Source organism: Aspergillus foveolatus (genome assembly GCF_047715535.1).
Source record: "Aspergillus foveolatus strain CBS 279.81 unplaced genomic scaffold BDW70scaffold_70, whole genome shotgun sequence".
In the NCBI taxonomy this organism is placed as follows: Eukaryota; Fungi; Ascomycota; class Eurotiomycetes; order Eurotiales; family Aspergillaceae; genus Aspergillus; species Aspergillus foveolatus.
In genome coordinates, this window is record NW_027396134.1 from 12,616 (window position 1) to 28,106 (window position 15,491).

The window sequence follows — 15,491 nt, forward strand, 5'->3', positions numbered from 1 at the left end:
AAACAGCGACAGTGGAACAGGAGTAGACCCAGTATATATCTTCTCATATCTTCGAAAAGGGACTTTTTTTGTGCCGACTTCAGTCAAACGTTGTCTTCTTGCCCTGACCCTCAACAATAGCGCCGCTCAGCTTCTGCACGGTGGACTCGTCGTAGCGGGTATAATCCGGCTTTGCGTTCTTGGCCTTCTTCTGTTGAGGCTTTTCAACCGCGACCTCCTCGAAATCACCGGGCTCTGCATCCCCGTTGTTTCCTGTAGCTCCCTTTTTTCCCTCCCCGTTCTTACCGAACCGTTTGTTATAGCGAGTCGTTGCGTCTTCAGCGAACTCGAGTCTCATGCGCCGGCCCAGAACTTGGTTCAGCCATATTTTTCTCCGCTGCGGTTTTTGAGCCGAATCGTCTTCATCCTCGTTGTCTTCAGTAATATATTTATACCCCCTCTCTGCCGTTTTAGCCGCTTCCAAGTCCTCAAACTCCACCCAAGCATAACCTTTGCATTTTCCGGAATCTTGAAAAGTAGCGACATGGACGTTGGTCACGGTTCCACATTGCGAGAAGTGCTCCTCAAGAAACTCTTTAGTCGTGTCGAAACTGAGGTTACCAACAAATAGACGTTTGGAGGGAGGGCGGCCCGAGGATGTAGGAGCATTGTTTCCGCCATCTTGCGACTTCTCCGGCCGGCCTTTGTAATTTTTCGCATCTTTTATCAAAACACGGCGCCCAGAAACTAACTGCTCGCTCAGCCCAAGTGCCTCTTCTAACGCCTTCGGAGTGGAAAAGTCAACGTAGGCAAATCCTTTATTCTGCGCCCTTGAGCTTTTGTCCGACGGCTTGGGTAAATGTACTCGAGTGATGGTAGCGTCTGTGAATGAGCAATTGGTCGTCAAAAACCGCCGTATATCATCTTTTGTAACAGAAAATGCTAGATTTCCTATCCAAATGCCGTAGTCTGAACGTTTTTGAGGAGCGGCCTCAGTGGCTCCGTTTTCAGATTTAGGATTTGTGTCGGCCTTCGCATCTGCACCAGTGGCCTTTTTTTTGGCTTTACGAAGGGCCTTCTTTGAGGGTGGTTCAGGCGCGGAAACATCTATCTCGAGCTCAGGGCCGTCGAGCAGCTTCCGCTTCTTGTGGTTTTCTTCACCAATGCCGGTCATTTTGTGTCCTTGATGGTATTCCCAGTATGTAGGGTAAATGTAGACAGAGATCAAGGAAATCAGGGAAAAACAAAACAGTTAGCCAAAAAAAAATGATGGATCTCAACTGACTGTGGAAGATGACCTGGTGACATTTTTTTCTTAATTTGACGGGCAGAATCGCTCCACTCCGCCTTTGAGCTTCCGGCACGACTCGCAACCACGGCCCAGATGCGGTCAACGTCCTCATCTGTCTACACTAGGCTCGGATCTTGACCACGGAATCTTGAATCTCCAAGGGCAACGCGCCGCTGAAGAGTCCGCCTATTATACTCAACAAGAATGTCTCAAGAACGTGATGAAACCCGGTCTGTGGCCGGAAGTCTGCCTGACGCCGATGCTCCTATCAAGCAGTCTCACCGGTCATTCAAGTGAGTGCAGATTGGGACAATGGCAGATTAGTTTCAGGACTGATTGAAGTTATATAACAGGAGAAAGTTTGCGAAACTTAAGATTCAATTTGAGCTCAAAATGAAGGAAAGCGAGTCTCTCATCCGTGAGCAATTGCGCATCGAGGATCTGTCAAAGAGAATCCAGGAGCAAAACGAGTTCGTCAACTAGTCATGCTTACCTCCAGTTCGTTCATTGATTGTTTTTATAGTCAGCTTCTGGAGGTTCTATTGGAGTTCAACGACGCTGTGCACATTCCGCCCAAGCTCCGATACGACCTGCATGTTCCTGGTGACGAAGACATTCTTCCACCCCCTGACAGAGAGCTTTCGGCAGCCTACAATGACCATGCATTAGCCACATCGGTATTGAGAAATGCAAAGGATGACTTGGCGGCCGGAAATATAACCCTCGAGTCCTATCAACAACTCGAGGGCGGCCTTAAGCGAGGCAGGGCATTCGCGCCTCTACTACGGTACACAGATTTGCTCAAAGTGCCACACTCTGCGCCCGCAACCGAGAGCCAGGGCCCAGTAAATCCAACGGATGATTCTAGCTTGAATCAGAACCTTGGGTTCCTAACTCCGGAGCATGAAACAGAATACTGTTTGGCCACAGACGCTAGGCTGGGCGATATGGCAGCCGCTGTTCAATTAAGTCGTGTTCCGGAGAAACCATCTTTACTAGAGAGAGAACGGGAGTACGCTTTGCGAAGCCCTGTTTCAGTCCATCACTGGCTACGCAAGAACCATCCCAATATCTTCCTCCAGGATAATGAAAACGCTTCCGAAAAATCAGCGTCACGGCCATCCAACTTGCGCACCTCCAAGCGATCGGCGCCTATGTCTCGTAAAGATGAGGACACCCACGATGAAGACAGTGTTATGGCGGATTCTGGTCCCGCAACGGGAGGTTCCAAGGCCAAACGAAAGCGCGATGAGGAAGCCACCCCTCGGTCTAAAGCTGCCGCCGGTCGCTCGAATCGGAAGAAGAAGGAAGAAAGTACATCCAACAACGCCAAGCGCCCTGCAAAACGAACATCTGGGGGAGGCGCATGAGCATTATGCAAATTTCGAACCTCTGCTTCTTGTAAAACCAGTGCCCTACTTCCGTTCTTTAATATCTGGCTTGAAAATCGTGATGAACCTTGACTCATAGGTTGTCGGCTAATATGCAATATTATCCTGATTAATTTCTGATTAGTATGTATCAAGAATTTACACGCGTTGCATTCGGCTCCTTTCTCGCATAGATACATGTTCCGATTTGTTGCGCCAGATCTTATCAGGCGATAGAGTGCGTGGAGGCATCCCATGAAAATATAGCATGCCTTATACAGAAAGAGCGATAAATCAATATTCCTGCCGCTTGAACGAACTCAGAGCGATGATAATAACTTGATATAGCAATTGCTCAGAGAGTAGCGGCCGAGAACGACCCACGTGGTATTAGGGGACTTCCGTTTGTCTTGTTTGCTCTCGAGACCAAAGCCTTTTTTGGAGCTTCAAATCGCAAACTCTCGTTTCACAACGCAGCCCAGTCTCGCCTATAGTACTGCTTACAATAGCCACTAGAATATAAAAAAATGGCGATCACAATACTAGCCCCCATTGCGGATGATGTTGACGCGACGTACCCCGAGTCCGACTTTGACGACATGTCTGTTGACAGTGACGGCGGCGTTGAGCTCACACCAGCAAAATCATCACGGCCGACAAAGCGGCCTCGATTAATAGAAGGGGTGGATATTGGAACGGGAATAATCACACCAGGGGAGGTTGTTACGAATGACCCGCAATGGATGAGGTTTGTTTTCCTTCTCTCTGTTGATTACCATTTGTATGTGCGTGCAGACTAACGTCGTTCTTATCGTCCAGAGGACATGGAACATATACGAACCCTTTATCCACGTCTATTATTGCCACAGTTGCCGGAACAGTCCAAAAGACCAACAAGCTACTTTCTGTTCAGCCGCTTCGGGCTCGTTACACGCCAGAAATCGGCGATTTGGTCGTTGGACGTATAGTCGAAGTTCAGTCCAGACGGTGGAAGGTCGATGTGGCAGCTCCTCTCTTAGCTCAGCTACCTCTCTCCGCGATCAACTTGCCTGGAGGCATCCTGCGCCGGCGAACGAGCGCAGATGAACTGCAGATCCGGACATTCTTCAGCGAGGGGGATTTGCTTGTTGCGGAGGTACAGACAGTGCACTCAGATGGTGCTGCATCGCTTCACACTAGGTCACTCAAATATGGGAAGCTCCGTAATGGCGTCTTCCTTGCAGTTGCAGGAACAGGTGGTAGCGGCGCGTCTAGCTCATCAACAAAAGGGGGTCTTGGGTCTGGATCGGCAACCGGAGTTGTTCGTTCACGCAGACAAATGTTCACGATAACGACTTCCAACGGCGGCGGCGATGTAGATCTTGTCTTAGGAGTGAACGGGTATATCTGGATATCGAAACACGTTGAGGGCACGGCAGCTGCGTCCTCAGCCACGGAGCGCGTATCGATTACGCGCATGGAGGAAATGGTGTCAAATTCAGTCTACTCAAGTCAAAACGACGAGATCTCACCGGCCACAAGACGAGAGATTGCGCGTCTGGCTCAATGCATCCGTGTGCTTGTCCAGGGAGGACTGCGCGTAGATGAGGAGACAGTTACGGCGGCATACGATGCCAGTCTCCAGGTTGATTTGGAACAGGGCGATGAATACGATGAAGATGGGCGGCAACGCGAAGGACGAGAATACCTGGAAGGAGCCCAAGCGAAGAGAATCATTCAACTAGTGACAGCACAGCAGTCGCGCTGATTATAAGAAATGATACCCAGTCCTACATCACACCCATATTTACTCTTCCTTAACTTTACGATGAATAACTTTTCAATTTTCATTGGGAAAGGCGATAAGACCCCGCATCACGTGCAGATAACACCCGCTGTAATTGGTGCCTGAGCCCTTATGCTGATGTACGCAGGACCATGCAGGAAGAACTCCGAGAGGCGTGTGGGAAATCTCTGCTCTGCGGCACAGAGTAGTTAAGAGGAATAAGAAGTACTCGGCGTCGGATGAACTACCCGTCTGACATAGTATTAGAGTGCTGCTGTACAAGTCGATGGATCCATTGGACGGGAAGCGCGGACAACGTCATGCTTAGGTTTAGGTTCCAATCCATGTGCCCTTCAAACACTTTCAACTCCGTCACTCCCAACATTTCTCTCTTCAACAGAGGCCTCTTGCATCAAAATCAACGGTCCTCTTCCTCTTAACATTTCCTTTACCACTATCTTCTGTTCGTCGCTTGGACGATCCACTACACCGGACCATCTCGCTTCTTGTTCTTGAGATTACCATGTCATTTGCCTCTCAAACAACCATTCTCTTTGCATCACACTCGATACCGTTTGATAGTCGGACTCGATAACTGCACTGGCCGCTCTCTTGTGCTCATTTCCACCTAAGTCTGCATCTTCCATCAGAGGCCCTTATTGTGCCTTCCACGCGAAAACACACAATCTTCCTTCGCTTGCTCTTATTACATTGTCCCATCTGAGCACTTGTCAACATGCCGGATCTTCGTCGCCAGGTTCTTGAGAGCGGCAAAACCATGTCCCGCAAAGCTGCGTCGAAGGAGGGCTCTCGTCGCACTTCGCGCGCAAGCTCGGCTCAAAACTCACACCACTCGTCCCGGAACGCAAGCAGACAGGCTTCAGACGATGAGGATGCGGGTAATCTCAGCGATGATACCGCTGTCAGGTAGGTCTCTCTTCTCTTTAACGAGATTCAGATTTTTTTTTGTGTAAGATGATGTCATAGCTCAAAACTAACCAAATTACCCTCTCTTTGCAGCCTCGGCTCTTTTGACGATTTCGAGAACGTTGACGTCGAGAAAGATAACAGCAACTGGGCTCAGGAGCTTCTTGAGGTTGTTGATGACATCCTAGACCGCAAGCGCAGCAGCGTGCTTAGCCGCGAAGAAAATTATGCTGCATACTGTCGCCTTTCCAAGTTCCATTATGTAGAAGAATCTATCCGGCGCCGCGTCCCTGATCTTCTAGCCGCCTTCGCTCGCAGCATTAAGTCCGAGACCAGTGTTCGAGAAACGACACTTGCAATGCGTGCTTTGGAGCTTCTAGCTATTACCGCTACAGATAACACTATCTTCGAACATGCAGAGCCGCTACTTACCCGGACTATTCGCGATTCAACCTCGGATGCGATTAAAGTGGCAGCGATTCACTGCTTAGGAACATGCACTATGTTTGGTGGCGGTGGGGACGAGGCTATTGAGGACCAGATGACGTTCTTTCTGGATATCGTTGCCTCGGACGGGCAGTCCATCGATGCGCAAGACGGCGCTGCTGCCTGTGTCACCGCAGCTCTCCAGGAATGGGGTTTTATGGCGACGGAGATTGATGACCTTGAAAGTGAGAGCGAAGAGTATATTCAGATATTCATGGATCAATTGAGCAGTGGCGATCCGAGCGTACAGATTGCGGCTGGCGAGAATATCGCCTTACTGTACGAAAGGAGCTACACTCCCCAGGAGCACTGGACCGATGAGGGTGAGGAGGACAGCAATGGCGAGAACAGCCTTGATAGTGAATCAGAGGAACAAGTCTACCACACCGGGCCTAAGCGCGTCAAACGCTACAGTCCTTATCACGACACTCCCGAACTCGAACGCCAACTACAGTCTCTCGCAACAGTCCATAGCAAGCGCATCAACAAGCGCGACAAAAGAGACCTTCACAAGAACTTTGCGTCCATTCGCGCTACTGTCGCAGATCCGCGCTGCGGCCCGATGCACAGTGACCACGGCAGCAAACTCACCGTCAAGATTGGCAGACAGGGGATCATGCATATCGATCGCTGGTGGAAATGGATTCGCCTCAACTCCCTACGCCGTGTACTGCAGGGTGGTTTCGCTGTCCACTATTTCGAGGGTAACCGTGCCGTCCTTGATAATCTTCCCGTAATGATGGTTCGCCGGCAGACGGGAGACCGTCGCACTTCCCCTACTGGTAGAAAGGAAGATAAGATCCGCCAGAATCAGCGCCGGGCAAAGCTCGAGTTTGCCGATGACGACTACTACTGAGGCGGATTTATATTGCTTCTAAATCCTCCCTATGTTGCCAATGCAATGCGCGGCCGTTCTTTGTTACTTGCCTTCTCCTTTTTTTTTTGGGAAAGCAGTCTGCTATAGTTGTTTCGGGCAAAGCCTCGGCTCATGTTGCTAGTTATGCTCTGGAGCATACCGGCGAAGGTTTCTCTTGACTTGCTGTAGTTTACTACGATTTTTGGTTATATATACATCAATATAGTTCTATCATCTCTTGCACCTATCACTATGGTACCTCTCTACGAAGAGGAATTGTAGACGGCTCAGCTCACCCCGTTAACGCACATATATATGTAGCGTGTCGTACCGTATATGTCCCACGGCCGAATGAATAATATGAAACCGAATGCAGGACCACACTTCACATTCAAAGACCTGCATAAATAGCCGAATAGCATTTATCCCGTATATATCGTCACTACCCGGAGATTTTATCCATCTAACCCACAATCAGCTTTTCAACCATCAACTTCTATATCTGATTTCCAAACTCCATCTCATCCCCCCACCTAACTCAATTCAAAAACAGGCAAAACCCCGTTCCAGCTCCCCTTACTTCTTTCCTCCCAATATCCGTCCTTGCCACCCTTCAGCCGCCAGACGACCTCGCCATCAGCCGTCTCATCAACCTTATTAAACCATCTCGGTTTCCAACTCTCCCCGGCCGCTTCCATATCGCGTCTCCGCGCGCGCTGCGCCTCCTCAAGCTGCACCTTGACTTCCTCTGCGCGGTCGACGTCGCCGTCTTCGAGGGCGCGCTGATCAGGGCGCAGTCGAGAGTCTGTGGCGGGAATCTTTCCTTTCTCGATCGGCGTGATTTCGTTCAGCGCTGCAGCGAAGGCAGGAAGACCGTAGTGTTTGGAAGCGTTGGGGACAAGGGCCCCTGCTGTCCAGATTGTGGAGGTTCCGGAAGAGCCGCCGGACAAAGAAAGAGAGGAAGTCCAGGTGCCTGAAAGTGAGACGGGCATTTCGCGGCCGGTAGAGTCGAGGAGTTTAGTAGTTACTTCCTCCGAGCGGCCGGAGAACATGCCACCTGCCTTAAAGGTGGAGATTGAGCGACTTCCAGTCGTCTCATTGAGCACTGTCATTTCGCCGACTGGTTCAACGTATTTTTCGCCGGCGATGATATTGCGGAGAAATGAGGTTGCTGGAGTCAAGGAGAAGTGCTCGCCTGTTGAGTGGAGGGTAATGCGGAGCTTGCCCTCCGTGACAATTTCAGCAGATTTTCCCCAGAACTTTTGCGAGGGACGCGGGGACTGAGCAAGACTCCAGTCTTTACTGTCTGCTTGATAGGCGAGTTGAACAGGGCGGTGGGAGACCTTTTCGGCGATAAACCGGAAGCCCATGTCTTCACGAACGAGCTCAAACGTTTCGCCGAGCATAGGGTTAAATGGTTTACGGATCGCTCGTTCTCTAACGCGGCTGCTGGACAAGGAGGAGAGGGCGAATGCAGTTACATAAAGGTGTCGCTCGTTTGCATCGCTGACTTGCGCGGCCTTGTCGAGGAGGGCCGAGTATTCCATGATCTCGGCGGCGCGTTGAAGTAAGGAAAGAGGCTCGTTGGAGGATACGGGCATTGAAATCTGCGAGAGGTCTTTGCCGACGTTCTTGCGAAGAAACCCAATCAAGCTAGGCGGCATCACTGTCGGTGCGGGGATGTTGTTTCGCCGAGGAACCGTGTCGAGTGGCAGCGGAGTAAGGGTTTTTGGTCGCGCTGGGAATAATGGAGAGTGTTGGTCGTGCGCAGCACCCGTGCCCGCGGCTTCCGTAGAATCATCGTCGCTATCGGACGGCGCATCCTCAGCAACGACATCTGCTTGGGCATCCGCTACTGTATCCTCGTCGCTGTCGCCTTTGATGGTGAGCAATTGGGAATCGGTGGCGTCGACTGCGTCAAAAAATTCCTCAGACCTATCTGACTCTACGCTCATTCGCGACTGCGCAGTTAGCTGAGGGGGCTGACGACGTTGTTGGCTTTCCGAAATCAAGGTCGAGAATTCGTTGACGACATAATCTAGGTCACGCAAAAGAGCCATGAGGCTATCGTGTACGCCATTGGTTTGCTCTGAATTTGCCAGCACGGCTGGCTTCCGATCAAGCGAAGTATCACTCGGTGCAGACAGTTTGTTCGGGGCTGCATTAGAAGCCTTTCGTTTCCAGAATGGCCGCCTCTCTTCACCATTTGTCTCCCCGGGGTGGGGGCTAGGGGACCTCCCAGGCCGTCCACGGGACGGCCCAGAAGTCATGTATTTGGGGTCAGTGTCCTTGGCTAGACGTCGGACAGCATCCCGGGATCCCGAGACTCGGCCTACCAGTTCAGCGACCCGCGCCCATTCGCGCTCCTCAGCCTCGTTTGTCACATGGCGCTGAGGGGGTAACTGAAGCGCCGTGCTTGGGTGCAGATGTCTCGGGGAGTGACCCTCATCGCCGGCGCCCTTGGAGGATGAAGCCTTCTCCAAGACACGCTTCCAGGACGTAAACTCGGACTCATTGCGAGCGCGTAGATGCCATACTTCAGTACCGGAGTCGATGGAGATCTCGCGAGAAGTCTCATTGCAGGCGACCGCGGCTAGACTCAGCGGGATTGAGCCACGCAGAGTAGCAGAGTTGGGGTCGTGGAAATAGGAGAGCGTAGACGTCGTAAAGTCGAGGGAGAAGAACCGCCGCGCCCATCCCTGATGGCGCTTACGGCGACGCTTGAGCAGAAGCCCGGTGTGTATTGTTGTTGTTCCATCTCCCTCCTGGACCTGGATTTGCGGCGGCATTTTGGCCATTATGCTATTGCCCCGCCGGCGCGACGATGCGGACTCGGTATCACCACCTGGTTGGCTGGCCGCATGTGTAGTAGGAACAGATTGTGGAGGTAGAGCAGTTGGGTAAGTAAGAAGAACGAGGGTCACGGTTTTGGATATCTGCTTCGAAAATGTGTTGTCAAAGACGAGTGCGTAATTTCCGCCCTCGTTAGGGGGCACATCATATGTCCCCTGGACAATCTTATCCGCTTCACATTTACCAACCCATCGAATCTGCTTCAGGCCCATGGCCGTCAACTTGTCGCTAAGCGAAGCCGAGGCATGCTGCCTTGAGCTGGCGCCGCCATTTGCGAGGTTCTCACTCGAATCGTTGCTCGGGGTATCAGCTGAGGTCAGATTAGGGGTACTGAGAATGCCGGACTGGCCGGGATGTTTGAAGATTCCGAAGTTCAGCGACTTCTTGTGCGGTTGGATGCTCCAAGAGATGGTATGCTCGGATTTGACGGGGACCCAGCGGACGAAGTAAGACTGTCAGGTCGATCAGTCGTAGTCAGCCGCGGAAACCATAACTCTTGCGCGTTCTTGGGGTCGTACCTTGCTATGGATTTCAAGCTCTTCCATGGCTGCCATGACTGCACGAGCGAACAGTAGGAGGTCACCGACCGTCAGGGAGGAAGCGTTGACGGCAAGGAGCCGCAATTAAAGGCGCGATAGAGGAAATGGGGGTGTAAGAAGGGTGGGTAGGGGATTGAATCGGTGCCTGAGGACAAGGAGAGGGGTGGAGCGGGTTCACGAGACCATTGACAATGACGGCATGGGACAACGAGATAATCATGCAAGGAAGCAGGTGATAACAAGGACAAAAGATATCGGAGAATATAGTCGGAAATGAGAAAGGGGAATGAAAATCAGCCGAAGGGGTGAAAGCGGCAGACTTGTCATCTTCCGCATGTCATTATTTCATAAATAATGCGGAGATCTTAAGCTGTGGGACGGAGCCTCCGAGAAACACCGAGGAACCTCAGGGCGTCGTCACATGGGCTTTGCTGCCATTCAGGAACCAGGTATTCCGATCATTATGAATCTATTCAAAACCAATTTTTCAGTGGAGCACCTATTCCGTAATTACTTGGAGTAAAGTGGATGATCCTCTTCAGCGGCCAAGTCTAGCTTTCGTCATTGAAGTAGTAGTATAGTGAGACCTTATCCCCGCAAAATCATAGAAAATATTACACAATATAGAAGAAGAAGAAAGATATGCTAAATAAGAATATGCAAACACTTAATCCCTTAATCCCTCAGCGTCGTTTTCCGCTCTGCATGTTGGTGAACAACAGCTTGAATCCATTGCACAATGCCCGCATGTCTGGATAAGGATTGCGCTGCAGCTCGTACCCTTGGGGAATCACCTTGACCGGCCAGCTATGCACCTGCGCGTGCTCTCCGGCCTTGAAGCAAAGGAAGAAGTACCCGGCATGCTTGGGGTCTATGCAGAAGGCGTACGCCGACCGTCGCGGGTTAGCCTTAGTATAGGTCTCCAGCCACTGGTCTGAACTGCCGTTAGTACTCAATTGAATAATAGAATGTGGGAAAGTGACGTACAGGTCGAATCTTTGCTGCCCTCCTGGTATTTCTCATGCAGCATCATCTCATCCACCTTCTTGGCCATGGCTTTGACGTGGTTGAAGATCAAATCATCCAGATCACTGTACGTGAATCGACCTCCAACCTTGAGTGTACGCCCAACGGAGAACTCATTCTCCTTGTCCAACTCCAGCACATCAATATGCTGGAAGATGCCGTCTGCCACCTTCCAGGTGACAGCCAAGTGATCGGGTCCCTTCGAAGACGGTCGGATAACCACGTCGCCGCGACTTTGAGACCCAAGGAACTCCACTGCCTGCGTGGAGTTGAACGGACGGAATAATGGATGCTTGATGACACGCATCGTACGCCCGCCGTCCTGTGTCTTGGCCTCTAGCGCCTCTCGATCCTGTTCTTCCTGGCGGTAGTCCCATTCTCCCGCGTGTGCTCGGTCAGCGGCCGGCCTGGACGGCCGGCTGACTTGTTCTTCCCGCAGCGACACGTTACACGTGAAGGTCTTGCGGTTCAGGAACATCACCTTGGCCGGCACTGTTTGGTGTAGGGAGTAAATTGCTCTTACGGGGACGTCGTAACGATCAGTCATCTCCGACTCTCCAACAAGTGCGTCGACACCGCAGTCCAGCTTGCCTTCAATGTGGTCATCCCTGATGCTCTTGATAGAGATCGGTACCACCATGCCCTCCGCCAAAGTCTGTGTTGTCTCACCGGTGAGCATAGTGAATATGTCGTCTGTGCTAAGGAAGACAAAGTGTTTCCGTAGCTCTTCGTAAGGCTGCTGGAGTTCCGCGCGGATGGTTTCGAGCGTAGCCCGCTTTCGCTGGTTGAGGTTCTTCTCTAACTGTTCCGCGTATTCTTCAAGAATCAGATCATTTACACGATCCTGAGCATCTTCCCGGAAGAGCTTGCGGACAATTGCACCGGGCCCGTTCTCGTCTGTTTCTGCCTTAATATCCTCTTCGTCCAACTCCAACGCGTCCGCTGCCATCTTGCGAGCGATATCGTAGTCTTCCGGATGCACTCGAGTGTTGTCGAGGGGATCCGAATCTGCGTCCGCGCTTTCGTAGTCGATATACAGGAAACTCGCAGAGTTGTTCCACACTTTTACTCCCATGGCAGGGTACTGCACCCCAACTCCAAGAAGAGAAAACCGGCTGTTGACCACACCTCCAGTCATGTTCACTATCTTTAAGAGGTGTGCTGCTTTGCGAGGGCCCAGGCCGCATACGTATGGGAGAAGGTTGGCGGTAGCCGGGTCCGACACAGCTTCGTTGATATCGACTCCAACCAGGTTGACCATGTCGACCAGCGCGGTTTCAAGCTGCTTCAGCAGTAGCTCCTGCGCCACCAGCTGCTGCCCAGGCTTGAACTGAATGGACACAATGTCTCGACCCAGCGAAGCATACTCCTTTAGAGGGCTCTGCAGATACTTGGCAAGTCCTACACAATAATGCGTGAGGGGAGCGAAGCTGGGGTGGTCTTTCTTAGCCCGATCACTGTTTTGATAGAGTCGCGCCACTTCATCGTTAACGATCACTACTTCCAGACGATCACTGACCTCCTCGTCACGGTCATCAGTGTAGAAAGCGCCCCGCAGGTCTTTCGCATCCACGATTTCGGTCAATAGCTTGTAAAGTCTCCGAGTCTCAGGGGACATGCCGGACACCCCGATGACATCTGGACGACGCCGGTTAACAAGCTCAACCAAGGCTTCCAAGTCTTTGCCGTCGGCGATACCGCGATCTTTGTCCCCAAGAGACAAGTCGGTGAACTTCCCGTTTTCAAGGACCCGCCCATCCTCCTCAACGTAAGCCCAGTGAATTGGTGCCCGGCCGACAATACCAGTACCTGTAGACAATGCCAAGACGCGAGGGACCGTACCCAGAATCATACCTTTTGGCTTATACGGAGCTTGGTCCAAGCGCTGAGAGAACGCTTCCCGACACTCTTTGGCAACATGGTTCTCACATTCTTGGCGGATGTTCTCCTTGACGCTGCGGTTGATCACGCGCTCTAACTTCCCAAGAGCCAGATCGACAGCTTCTCGACGCAGGCGATTCCAGGAGTCGGCGAGCTCACTGTAGTTGTCAGACTCGATATTAGGGTATAAGCGCTTGCGAAAATTCTCGAAGTTCTCAAAGCGCACTTTAACCTCGATAAGGCCTTCTTCTTCTGCCTTCAGCATGCGGAGAAATAGCTCAGGGCTGCGCGCGATATCGCTAAGTTGCTGGTCTCGAAGGTACTTGAATTCGTAGTACGGGTGTTGCTCATCAATGCGCCGCAAGCCCTTCTCAGTGCGGAAACAATCTACCGCGCCGTTCATGTAATATGCCTGGCGGATGACTTTGCGCATTTTGGGACTCATCACAATCTCCTCTGCAAACATACCCTTGGCTGCCTTGAGTACTTGAGATGAGTTGTTGAAGTCGTTATCAACGAGCACATCCGCCATTTCCTCCGGGCGCTCCGATGGATCTTCCGTGTACTGACGACGGCCCTCTTTCAAAGCGTTTTGAGCGAATGCATCTGCTGTAATTCCAAATGCACGCACAAGACCATAAGCCTTGCTATTGCGAACACGCTCAAAGAAGTTTCTTGTGAGGGCCTTCCGCCTTTGGACTTCTCCGTTGGTATCACCGTTTGTGAGCGTTAAATCCCTTATCTGCGAGGCGTATTGGAAGTGAAGGTAGTCTTGGATATCTTGCAGCTCTTCCATAGTAGTGGCTATGGGTAACATTTCCTCCACAATAGAGTCCTCGACGGAGAAAACCGACCGTATGTTATCATAAGTCTTTTGGATAGTGTTGCGTTTCTCCACCAGGGCTTTAAACTTGAGGTCATAATCAAATATGTCCCACAAATCAGTCATGTTCAGCAACTTCTCCGCTTTAATAGTATACTGCGAGCTCGAGTCGTCTGCTGAAGCCCCGTCCACGGCTACCTTGACCGTGTGAATCATGTAGTCCTTTCGGTGCTGGAAGATGAACGGCACCTCCCAGTCATCGGTGACGAGAAACTCTAGAACCTTGGCCACTGACCGCTGGAATGGTTCACGCAGCTCTGGCTCAAGCCGTTTTTTTAGAAGCATGAGGTTCGCAATCCAAGCGGCTTCTTCACGGAATTGATCTTCGCTCAAGACAACATTGCGGTAGGGCTTGCGGGCGATTTGATGCCGTTCAGGCTCGTCTATAAGACGTATTTGGTTATCCTCTTCGGTCAACATCTTCTCGGCGAGCTGTGACGGCTCAAAGACATCCTTCAGATCCAAGTGCTTTTCGACGTCTTCCTCCTGCTGCTCCTCTTCCTCCTCCATAGCAAGAGCAAAATCGTATTCGTTTCCATCTCCAAAAGCGGCGCGCATGTCTTCAAGCGCGTTCTCGTCGAGGCCAGTGGTGTCCGTGGCTCCAAAGCCGATCGTCTTTCTAGGACGGGCTACCTCCAGATCTTCGCGTTCCCTTTGTAATTCATCATCCGAGAATACATCTTCTTCGATGAAATCGTCCATCTCGTCGCCGGGGTGCCTTCGGTGCCTGCCGTAGTCTGGTGCAGGCTCATCTTCTTCGTCAGAATTGAAAAAGTCATTGATAGCCTGAGATGGTTGCCGCGAATCTCGATCTTTGTGACCGCGTTTTAGGCGCTTGAATTTTGACTGCGGCTTGTTAGTATTTCCTTCCTACCAGCAGTGGATCGAGGGAACCATACATCTGCTGTGGCCGCATACTGGAGCCCTGGATTGAGCTCGCCAATCAGCTCCAAGTCTTCCTCATCAAGATGTTCATCCTCGCGTTCTCGTTCTTCGCGTCTTCGCTTCCTTCTCTCTCGCCGGCGTTCGGCGCGCTCCTCTTCTTCTTCATCTTCGTCGACGATGAACCCCTCTCGGACCTGGGAATCACAAGAAGTAAGTAACTACAGCAACAGCTGCTGGCGCACATCACATTGTAAAATTGTAACTTACAGCGCGGACTGCATCTTCGTCATCGTCCTCATCTTCATCTTCCTCGCTAGAATCGTATTGATTGCCACCGGTCTCGAGGCGTTCCTCGCCCTCACCGTACTCGTCAACAAGCTCTTCCTCATTCTCCTCCTCGTCCAGCATGGCCTCCCCCTCCACAAAATCTCGGGCGCTCATCGTGTGTTGTCAGACTTTCTGGTGACGAGGTGAGAAGGGCTTGCGATGGGACAAGCGACGCACTACGCGGCAAGAGAGTAAAGACTCCAAATCGCCCAAGAATAGTCAGAAAACACACGCGGTGAGTCACCAATCGATGAGGAGAATTGCGCTGCGAAAGTCTGGGGTGCTCAAAGAACGACCTCCGGAAGGCTGGTCGGCCAGAGTCTTCTGGCAGTCGGAGTGGCTTACCAGCTCACCGCCCTATGTAGGTGGCTGTAGCTTGGTTGGCGGTATCACGTGCCAAAGTCTGCTCTATCAGACGAGGAG

General features: G+C 51.6%; 4 protein-coding genes across 4 annotated transcripts; 2 read left to right on the forward strand and 2 right to left on the reverse strand.

The window, feature by feature from the left end:
• Positions 1-523: 523 nt before the first annotated feature.
• On the forward strand, positions 524-4,387 carry BDW70DRAFT_153257 (IEC3 subunit of the Ino80 complex, chromatin re-modelling-domain-containing protein; the record flags this gene model as incomplete). The annotated part of the gene is made up of 6 exons (XM_073739597.1): positions 524-533; positions 1,485-1,563; positions 1,624-1,740; positions 1,794-2,584; positions 3,157-3,388; positions 3,460-4,387. The coding sequence occupies 6 exons, from the start codon at positions 524-526 to the stop codon at positions 4,385-4,387; spliced, it is 2,157 nt and encodes a 718-aa protein (XP_073592312.1).
• A 606-nt stretch (positions 4,388-4,993) lies between these two features.
• On the forward strand, positions 4,994-6,917 carry BDW70DRAFT_111029 (IFRD domain-containing protein). Its single transcript, XM_073734532.1, has 2 exons — positions 4,994-5,332; positions 5,426-6,917. The coding sequence occupies exons 1-2, from the start codon at positions 5,142-5,144 to the stop codon at positions 6,672-6,674; spliced, it is 1,440 nt and encodes a 479-aa protein (XP_073592313.1). The 5' UTR covers positions 4,994-5,141; the 3' UTR covers positions 6,675-6,917.
• A 77-nt stretch (positions 6,918-6,994) lies between these two features.
• Positions 6,995-10,509, reverse strand: BDW70DRAFT_111034 (oxysterol-binding protein related protein OSH3). Its single transcript, XM_073734533.1, has 2 exons — positions 10,046-10,509; positions 6,995-9,979 (listed from the first exon to the last, which is right to left on the reverse strand). The coding sequence occupies exons 1-2, from the start codon at positions 10,079-10,081 to the stop codon at positions 7,208-7,210; spliced, it is 2,808 nt and encodes a 935-aa protein (XP_073592314.1). The 5' UTR covers positions 10,082-10,509; the 3' UTR covers positions 6,995-7,207.
• Positions 10,510-10,597: 88 nt separating this feature from the next.
• Positions 10,598-15,348, reverse strand: spt6 (chromatin-remodeling histone chaperone SPT6). Its single transcript, XM_073734534.1, has 4 exons — positions 15,009-15,348; positions 14,756-14,935; positions 11,054-14,702; positions 10,598-11,000 (listed from the first exon to the last, which is right to left on the reverse strand). Exons 1-4 carry the CDS (start codon positions 15,180-15,182, stop codon positions 10,750-10,752), a joined length of 4,254 nt encoding a protein of 1,417 aa, XP_073592315.1. The 5' UTR covers positions 15,183-15,348; the 3' UTR covers positions 10,598-10,749.
• Between the last annotated feature and the right edge of the window lie 143 nt (positions 15,349-15,491).

Coding starts and splice junctions, on each gene's coding strand:
- BDW70DRAFT_111029 (XM_073734532.1), top strand. CDS start 5,142: ATGCCGGATCTTCGTCGCCAGGTTCTTGAGAGCGGCAAAACCATGTCC. Junction 5,333..5,425: donor AGCGATGATACCGCTGTCAG/GTAGGTCTCTCT, acceptor CTCTCTTTGCAG/CCTCGGCTCTTTTGACGATT.
- BDW70DRAFT_111034 (XM_073734533.1), bottom strand. CDS start 10,081: ATGGCAGCCATGGAAGAGCTTGAAATCCATAGCAAG. Junction 9,980..10,045: donor AGCTTGAAATCCATAGCAAG/GTACGACCCCAA, acceptor TCGACCTGACAG/TCTTACTTCGTCCGCTGGGT.
- spt6 (XM_073734534.1), bottom strand. CDS start 15,182: ATGAGCGCCCGAGATTTTGTGGAGGGGGAGGCCATGCTGGACGAGGAG. Junction 14,936..15,008: donor ACGAAGATGCAGTCCGCGCT/GTAAGTTACAAT, acceptor TGTGATTCCCAG/GTCCGAGAGGGGTTCATCGT. Junction 14,703..14,755: donor AGTATGCGGCCACAGCAGAT/GTATGGTTCCCT, acceptor AACAAGCCGCAG/TCAAAATTCAAGCGCCTAAA.